This window comes from Microtus ochrogaster, unplaced genomic scaffold (genome assembly GCF_000317375.1).
Source record: "Microtus ochrogaster isolate Prairie Vole_2 unplaced genomic scaffold, MicOch1.0 UNK8, whole genome shotgun sequence".
NCBI classification, from domain to species: Eukaryota; Metazoa; Chordata; class Mammalia; order Rodentia; family Cricetidae; genus Microtus; species Microtus ochrogaster.
Genome location: NW_004949106.1, coordinates 8407103 through 8416754, shown reverse-complemented (window position 1 = coordinate 8416754; position 9652 = coordinate 8407103). Strand labels below are relative to the sequence as shown.

At 46.6% G+C, this 9652-nt stretch overlaps 1 protein-coding gene across 3 annotated transcripts in view; it reads left to right on the top strand.

The window, feature by feature from the left end:
- Positions 1 to 9652, top strand: part of Mfsd6 (major facilitator superfamily domain containing 6) — a 63190-nt gene that overhangs the window by 40509 nt on the left and 13029 nt on the right. For all 3 annotated transcript variants that reach the window (XM_013353480.2, XM_005366373.3, XM_013353482.2), the window contains one exon: positions 5736 to 5833. In XM_013353480.2, coding sequence (XP_013208934.1) covers positions 5736 to 5833 — 98 coding nt within the window. The remainder of the gene's footprint in view (positions 1 to 5735; positions 5834 to 9652) is intronic.

Below are 9652 nucleotides of genomic sequence, written 5' to 3'. Positions count from 1 at the left end.
CTGCTCCCATATCCACCCTTCCTCCATCCCAACCGTCCCATTCCCCCAAGTTCTCCCCATCCTCCTTCTCACTTCTCTCTCCCCAACTCCTACACTTGCTCCTTACAGGCCTGTATGACCCACTGAAGGGCCTCTTCAAGTATGCCTGTGCCATGAATGCACCCACGTGCCCGGCCATACCCCACACTAGCCAAGAGCGTTAATTAGAACTACTGATAGAAGCCTTTCATTTCGTATCAATTGGTGGAAAAATAAACACCAGTCCCCCAGATAAAGTAAGTGAGCAAACACATCTGGATTGGGTCGTACAAAGTGGCTAACAGTCCTCCTCCACAGACCCGGCCTCCGCCTCGCTGCAGAGTCCGGGATACCAGCACTGGGCCTTTGTCTGTGGTTAGTCTGCAGTGACGGACTCTTGAGGAAGACAGGCATCCCCCTCCCATGGAATTTTTCTGCAAGGTTTGAGAGGAAATGTATAGCCTCAGGACCCTCAAGGCCAGATTCTCATCAGAAAGGGTATTTATTGGCCCCAGAGGGACAGAGAACAGGGAATAAGAGACAAAGATGAGATATAGGGAAAGAGAGACAGAGGAGGGAATGAGGAGGAGGGGACAGAGGTAGTTGTCCTGGAGGGACAAAAGGCTGCCTCTGGATAGAGGGGACAGATGTGGCACATAGGAAAACGGCAGTTTGTAAATGTTCAAACAGAAATCCTGTGTCAGGATGAACTGTTTAATTTTAATTGAGCAGGTCAATTAGGGTGGCCTTTGACTACTGAATTCCCATACTTTGATAGCTGGCCCTTGGTAGTCAGCCTCAGGAGGAGATGGTGGATGAAAAAGGAATGAACCTCAGTGGCTAGCTTTCGGAATGTAAGCTAATGGTTTTCAGCAAGGCAGAGGGAACGGGGGGGAAGAGCAAGGCCTGCCAAAGCCATGTTGGCCACACTCAAGCTGGCCGGAGTCCCTTGATGTTTCAGTTGCCAATGTCCAGCATAGGAGGAGGTATTTTTTTTTTTTCTGGGCTATGAAAATTCCTACATGGAGACACTAACCTGGTAGGACCTCAGGAACTGTATATGGAGTGAGCGGTTTTATAGAGAGTGGTGAGCTACCATGAGGCCATTCCAGTGGGTTCTAATCCATCGCGACTGATGTCCTTACGAGACGTGATCAGGGCACAGACAAGCACAGAAAGAAGACATGCTTCGCAGTGACACAGGACAAGACAGCCACCAACAAGTCAAGGTGGAAGGCGTTTGAAGAAACCAACACTGCTCACCCTCTCTTCTTAAACTCCAAGCCCTAAGAATTCTAAGATAATAACCGTCTATTGCGTAATCTATTCAAGTGCTCTGAGGTGTGAGCCAGGAGTAGTCCTGGAGCAGTCCTGCAGGTCTGGCTCCATTTCACTAATAGATCATTACCTAGCCTCGGCTTAGCTGTCTGTCGTGAGGGAGAGCTTGCTGGCTCACAAGGCCGCTAAGACTTTGTGTCACATGGTACTCTCAGGTGGAGGGGCAGAAAGCCTTACTCGGAGAGACTTACACGAGGCAAGGGAGGTATCGTATAACTGAAAAGCCCAGCCAAGGGCCTCAGGTGTGGTTTTAAGCAGCTCTCAAATGATAGCATCCGAACCCATCTTCCCGATCTTTGGGCATGGGCTGACCTAGACAGACGCTGGAGGTCCCAGGCAGCTCCAGGGTGAAGTCCAGATGGAAGCCAAGGAAGACCTCTTGACAATACTATACTGACTGCCTTACATCTCTCTTCCAGAGAAGGGGACCCACCTGCCTGAGTGTCCTCTTTGCTCTGCTTCTCCAATTCGCTCAGCTAATTCTTCCAGGCCATTTTTTTCTGGGGCTCTCCCTCCCCTTCATTTTCTGGCTCTTTTGTTTTTTTCTGTTGTTGAATCATTTGTTTTGTAAGTGGTCTCTTCAGATGTGCCTTTAATAGCTCCCATTCTGGTCACGTCTGGCCAAAGCCCTCAAGCAGGAGGAACGGCATTGAGATCACTTTGGATTTGTTCACGATTCTTCTTCAGCTTGAATTATAATGAACTTGTTTTAATTTCTTTAAATTAGTCGCCTGACGTCAACTAAACGTTTGATGCCTTTTCCAAATTAAGGAATTGATGTCCAATACCAGTTATTATGCCCTGGAGATTATAGCTTATACCATGTGGTATAATTATAATTATAGATTATACCCTGTGGGTACCCCAACCCTCTCAGGAAAAACTTATAAGATTGTGTGTGTGTGTGTGTGTGTGTGTGTGTGTGTGTGTGTGTGTGTCTTCACGTGGATTTTGCCTAATTGGAAAATATAACAAGAAAACAGAAGTGATGGATTCCATCAATGACAGTCCTTTTCAGTTTTTCACACTCTTTATTTTCTTCTTGGAGAGATATAGACAATAAATAGTTGCAAATGCGGCCCAAGACTGACACTGCAGTGATCTCGCAGCTGTGGCTGGTATTGTCGCATTGCTTCTTACTCATCGAAGAGGAGGATCCGACCATCCCACAGCATGGCTTCATGTGGTCCAGCAGAGACCTCAGACTTACTGTCGCCTTTGATGGTAGCTGCAGAACACACATAACCAAAATGACCATCGCTCTGCCTTCCCCCTCTTTTCCGATGCAGTGTTGTGGTTCTTACTCCCTGTCCTCCATGGATGGGCCAGTCGCCCAGGATACCTGCTTGGTGGCCTCCAGACATCCTAGGTTATCCCTGCAGTTATGCAGTGGGCACGCCGTGGGCTTGTTGAGCTCTATAGCTTGCATGCTGACCATCCTGTCTTCTAGGGAGACAGGCCAGTGTTGAGCAAAGCCTCATTATCTGCTCTGGCACATATGTTTGCTTTTATTGCACCGTGCTTCAGAATGTCCCCCAAAGCCACTTCTTACCTCTCTGCATATGCACTGTACTGTCTATTGTTCACAGAAATGACAACGTTTATCTTCAAGCGTAGTCATGAACATTGTCAAAAACATCACCAAATATGGACATCTTTTTCACCCTTCCTCTTTCTAAGAAGTTCGCAAACTCTTCACTTATTCCTATACCATAACCAGCTATCTAAAAACACGTACACACTTACAAACACAATATGTGCATTATGAATTTTTCTGTCACATTGGACATTGAATTCCTAGTATGTAGCTCAAAATGTGTTTATTAAATATTTATTAATTAGTGTTTGAATTCCCACCAGTTTATAAATATTTTACTGAATACCCACTTGATCAGGCAGTAAGGATCAAATCAGGTGATCATAATGTCAGAGGCTTTGTCTTCCATGGACATTATGGTTAGCCTATAATGGATGGTTACCACTAAGCTAAGTGTTGTGCAGAGAGTCACCTGGTGCTGTGACCATGAGCAAAACGGAATGGCGCTAGCATGAGACAGCTGAGTGACAACATCAGGACCTAGGCATTGTGAGATGGTAGACCAGTTGTCCCTTTGACGTGCATGTGGGCTGGAGGACATAGCGTTGTGCCAGAACCTGGAGGCTACAGCATAACATACCCTTCTATCTGGGCTGCTTGACATAGGCCAAGAGTTTTGGACTGTGTCCTGGATAGGTTAAATTTTCACACCTCCAAAACATGATTGAAGATAGGCAGTATGGGTGTTAGGAAGGTGGCTTATCAATTGGTTTATGATAGGCTTATGGGAGATATTGCTGGGGACGGCTTAATGAGCGTGTCTGTGGTTCTCCCCGCCTCCCGCCCCGACTCGGCATCAGAACCAGCCTTGGAGGTTTCATAAGCACCACACCTGGGTTGTAGCCAGGGCGCTCTTTCTTGAGATGGATCTTGACATCTGTATTTCGGCATTATCAGAGCAAATTTAATATAGCCAAGGTTAGCAATTGCTAAGCTAGGTCAGTGGCCAGGGCTGTGGCCTGAGGGCCAAATTGAACCTACGTCCCATCTTCTTGTATATCCCGTGAACTAAGGATAATTTCTACGTTTCTGAAAATGGCTGAAACATGAACAAGAAGAATAACATTCCGTGAAATTGAATTCTAGTCTCGCTGAAACGCCCGTGTGTCTTCTGGGGCCCGCTACCACGCCACCACAGTGGAGATGAATGGCAGTGGACTGTGGCTCAGAAAGCCTAAACTATCTACTTCATGGTCCCTAATGCTGCTCCTAAACTCACTTAGGTCAGGGGAGGCCATGCTTGGGGCCGCTTTCAAACTTCAACGTGAAGTCAAAAAGGCCTTGTGTGATGTGCTTTGTGCTTCTGCAGTGCGGTTTGCAGCTAATTTTTTGTGTCTTTTTTTGTAACCAGAGAGAAGCTGGTAGATTGGTAGCAAGTTCAGTAAAAATAATTTTTTAGCAAGCACGTTTGAAATATATGCTTTTATTCACCAAGTCCCATAAGTATGAAGCCTGTACTGTCCATAGAACTGGATGACTCAGGCCTCTATGTCAAGAGACCTTCCTTGAGGACCCTCTTAGTTCCTCCCAGTAGTGTGTCCCTTCCCCTCCTATCTTTTTACCTTTGCACCTTTTCTTTGTCTTTTCTTCGTCCTTTTGGTTCAGATTTAGGATCACTTCCAGCCAGGGACTCAAGAGCAAAGTTAAAGAACAGAGAACCGTGTTTAGAAAGACATAAACGCACAGCTGAGCAGGATGAGGGCAGCCGGTCCGGTTGTCGCATGGGTTTTCTTCCGCCTTTTGGTGTTCCTCCACTTCGATTGAGAAAACGTGAAAAGTGGGGCTGGAGAGATGCTCAGGGGTTAAGATCGCTTCCTGGGCTTCTAGGGGACTCGAGTTTGGTTCCTAGCAATAATGTTGAACAGCTTACAGTAGCCTGTAGCTCCAGGTCCAGGACCCTCTTCTGGCTTCTGAGGGTTCTTGGATACGTCCCCTCACTCCTTACCCCTTCCCTCTCTCCGCCCCCCCCCCCAAAATAAATAAATAAACAAAGGAAAGAAATTAAAAGCCTTGAAGTTAGGGAAATAATCAGAAATGAGAGGAGGAAGGAGAGGAAGTGCTTCTTGTCACCTGTATGTGCTGAGAAGCAGCAACCCTTGCGACCCAAGCTTGTCTCACCACTCTGGTCTATGCTCATTTTGGTTTATACTTACATCTTTGGTGGCAGTGATATTAAAGGTTGCTGTATACTTCCCTGTTTTGTGAGAGTATGACATCGCATGTAATCTCTAACATGATGAGCCCGAATCAGTTGAACTACTGGGAAAGCATTGGATTTGTTGTTCATCATTCGCTGTTGGCCCCCGGTGATGTGAATCTCATGAACCTCTCCGGGGACCTGCGTCTGTAAACGAGGCTGAGGTTGCCATTCTTACACTTCCCCCATCCACCTCAACCTCCCCACCCAGCATTGTGAAGCGGCTGCAGTGCCAGGCATATTTATGCGACAGTCACCTGGAGAGAAGCCAGCACCGGCATTGCAGCTGGCTGGGCACCAGACTCTGAAACAGCATCCGTGCTCCCGCTAACAAAGCTTCAGGAAGGCCAGCGCTGGCTTTTTCCTTAAGCATATGGGGACGGCAGCGGGCAGATGTGGTCGGGGCAGTCTCCTTCCTACACTGGTGGTTAAGTTTGCCCACGAGCCTTCCCGTGCCTAAGTTTGGGACTTGCCCATTTAATCATGAATGGATTGGGGAGTTGAAACATAAGTAATATTCAGGATCATGTTTCCCACTGGGGCTTCAACTTACGTTCCCGCGTGTTGTGTTTTCTTCTCTTCCAGGGTTTTGTACATTGGCCTGGCCTGCAACACAGCTCGCTATATTTATATTTCCTATCTGGAAAACGCCTGGACCGTTCTCCCTATGGAAGTTCTGCAAGGTGAGCTGATGGCTGACGTTGAGAACTATCTTTGCGGCTCCAGCGGCACCGCCCTGGTCCTGACCTTCCGTACCAGGCTCTATCCCGGAAGGGAGGCTCCACACAGCTCCTGGGGCTGGTGCGGGTTCTTCAGCTGCTCTGGCTGCCCTCTTGTGTTGAGCCAAACAAAGCTGGTTTTTTTTTTCCACACCCGTGTGTTTAAACAAAGAAAAGGGCACTCTGGAATAAACTGTCTGCTGTGCTATTAGGCAGAGTCCTCCAGAGGTGGTTTTAAAATAGAAAAGGATGTATCTTTCAAAGGCTAAGGTTCTTCTGAGTTCTTTTCTTTTTAGATTAACTATACATATGAGACAATATGGCTCTAATATTTTATCCCATTATTATTATTAATATTAGTAGTAGTAGTAGTAGTAGTAGTAGTAGTAGTAGTAGTAGTAGTTATTTTTATTGCATCTGGTGACTTGTAGCAGAAGCTTGAGAACCACATTGCTGTTTTCCATGAACCCTCTGAATCTTTACCCAGACACACCAGCCTGAGTTCTTCCTGTGGCTTCAGGACACTGTTTCCTGCCGAGGCATAAATCTGAAAGATTTCCTGGGAGGGTCTCAGCATGTGGACTAAGAATACTTAAAGATGGATCTGCGTTCAAAGCTCCTTGCTGTGTTAGTGTACACGATCCCTTTTAGATTCTAAAACCTCAGCAAGCTTATTTAGTGATTGGCATTGTGAGTACGGTCATCAGGACAAGGTTTCTGGAATAGCGTGGCTGGTGACAGCCTCCGCCCCTAAGCGCTGGACAAAATGCTGTACCATCAGCTTGGTTAGATGGTACTGGTTCCTCACCCAGAGGATGTGAGTACACTTAAGCCACGATAATGTCCCGTCCTGATTCAGAGTCATAGTTACTCATCTAAGTAGACTATATAAAACTCATGCCCATTTGCCGTAGCCCCTCATCACAATGAGAAAGTACATCCTCAACCAAAGGGCACATATCATTTATCGTCGCGTAATTATAGAATATAAAAATAGACACACTTTGAAGGTGCTTTTCTCAGATCTGACATGAAGTGTGACTAATAGGAGAAAATGTGTTTTCAAATGTATATATACAAAATTGGGTGTGTATTTGTCACCAAGTAAGCTATTGTCTGTAGTAATGAGAACCCTGGAAGGGTTTGGCAGTGAAGGGTGTGTCTCAGCATGCGTCCCCTGAGAACCAGAAAGCACTAAACATGAGTAGCCAGGGAGTCTCAGTGATAAGGATATCCCACTCCAAGGGCCTGTTCACTCCTTGTCTTGTTTAATAATAGCATCGTTGTCTGTTGCTATAAAGGGGATGAAGACTCCATAACAAGATCAGTGTTCCTACTAAACATATATGTTGCTATAAAAATATAAAAAGATATATATTGCATATACACTAATGTCCTATTTTTCCCTTTAATTGGAGATAGAAAAGGACAGTTTGCATAAGAGACTCAAAAAAAAAAAAAGAGCATTTGTGGATTGGGTTGTTCTGGCTCGTACCTTTAATCTTAGTACTTGAGAGGTTGAAGCAAGAGAATTGCTGTGAGTTTGAAGCCAGCTCGGAATACAGTATGAGATCCTGTCTCTAAAAACTGAAACAGACAAACAACAAAGACATTGGTTCCTGAGGTGGTTGAAGGCCACTGAGATTACAGCTTTATCTGTTCCCTTTGCTCCTACACGAGAAGCATTTAGACACTCGGGGTTGTGATCCTGAACATCTGACAGACATCAAGATCACATTTGTGATGTTCCGCTCCTGTGTGGGCATCAGTTAGAGTGAATCACAGGAAAACTCAGGCGTGAATGTGGTCCACATTATTCTTGGTATTAATGAGTCTTATTGACGTGAGTTCCATCCCAGGACCCACAGGGATGGAGACAACTAACCCTTGCCGCTGCCCACTGACCGCCACGCTGTCACGAGCATGCGCCCTGTCCTCCATATGAAGTAAACAAATAACTGTATCTGTCTGTTTTCGTGGAAGTTCAGCAGTTAGGAGCACCGTCTGCTCTTCCACAGCACCCAGGTTTAATTTTCCTAACCCGGGAGGGCACCCAGTCATCTGTAACTCCAATCCTAGGGGACACAATTGCCTTCTTCTGGCTTCCACAGGCAGCAGGCATGTACACGGTGCACGATACACATCTAGGAAAAACACCCACACGCATGAACAAAGAAACATGTATTTAAGGAGAGTGAACCAGACAGGCTGCTATGTCTGAAGAGCTTCCTTTGAAGATTTATTTTTATTTATGTATGTGTCTACATGAGTTTGTGTGCACCATGTATATGTAGGAACCCACAAAGGCTAACAGAGGGTACCCACAGAGTCTAGCAGAGGGCACACCCCCCCCCCCGGAACAGGAGTGACAGGTGGGTGTTGGGAGCCAATCACAGGTCCTGTGAAAGAGCAGCCAAAGTCCTTCACTGCTGAACCACCGCCCCAGCCCCGAGGACGGCCTTTTGAATGACTTGAGTTCCTGGTTCCGGCACAGAGAGCCAGATTTGGCCAGCCATGCAGCAGAGCAGAGAGGAGACGGCTGAGAAGTGGCTTGTCTGTCACCAGTCCACGGGGCGCGAGCTGACCTCTATGGTCTCGCTCTGTCTCATGCAGTGTGGTAGCCAAGTTGAGCCCGAGCTCTGTTTCCTCTTGTTATGTTCCGGAAGAACACAGAGGAGCCCTGTAAAATGATTAACATCCAGGCCTTATCTAGACCTGGCTTCATCTGTTATCTATATTGGAAAATTTCTGCCTGGCTTAATCTCCGAAGCACATGTAGTTAAAGGCCTGCATGTAAAAATGCGTGGATAAAGGGGTTCACCGCATGACTCGCTGTGTCGCGGTGTGGCTTCCATGACGAGACCTCCCCCGCTCTTCCTTTTTTCCTCTTAAATTTTATTTTGTTTTATTGGAGGGGGGAAGGGTGGAATCGGGAGGCGTGGTGTGAAAGACATGAAGAATAAATACAAATAAATACAAAGAAGTCGAGCAAAGCACAGTCGTGGTAGACAAACCGATCAGTGCGCTGGCATGTGAGGGCCAAGGCCCCATTTCACAGTTTCTACAAGTTCTTTTAAGACGTCTTCCTCAACGTAGGTGCTCTCTCTTGTCTGTCTGTCTTCACCCAAGATGCTTCTGGTCTGAGGCCTCTCCTCCAGCAGTTGCGCCCCACGTGTCCCTCTTTCTAAAATATTTTCAACCACGTGGACTGTGACGTACTTGGACTCAATTGCTTTCTCACGAGTTTCCAAATACTAGTTTTGCTTCCTTCATGCAACCTCTTCTCCAGACGTGCATACATAGAAAGATACCAATTTTACTGCCCTCTGTATCCTGTACTGGGGTTGGTATTTTCTAAATACCCAGATACATAGCTAACATCGTTCTCTCTTAAAAATGTATAAGTGACAGAGAAATTCTGAGACCCAAGATGCTGTTGCTTCCCTTCCTTGACCAATGCTTTGCTGTCCCTGGGACATCTGATGAGAGACACCAGTGTGTTTCACTCATGAGCTTTCTGTAAACCGAGGAGACCATGAAGTGCTGTTTGCTTTGCAATCCAGTTCCCTGCTAGTAAGCTCTGTGCCCTTTTACCTCCTCCTTCCTCCTCCTCCTTCCTCCTCCTCCTCCTCCTCCTCCACTTTCTCCTCCTCCTCTTCCTTCTTCTCCTTCCTCCTCTTCCTCCTTTTTTCTCCCCCTCTTCGTCATCCTTCCTCCTCCTCCTCTTCCTCCTCCTTTCTCCCCCTCTTCGTCATCCTTCCTCCTCCTCCTCTTCCTCCTCCT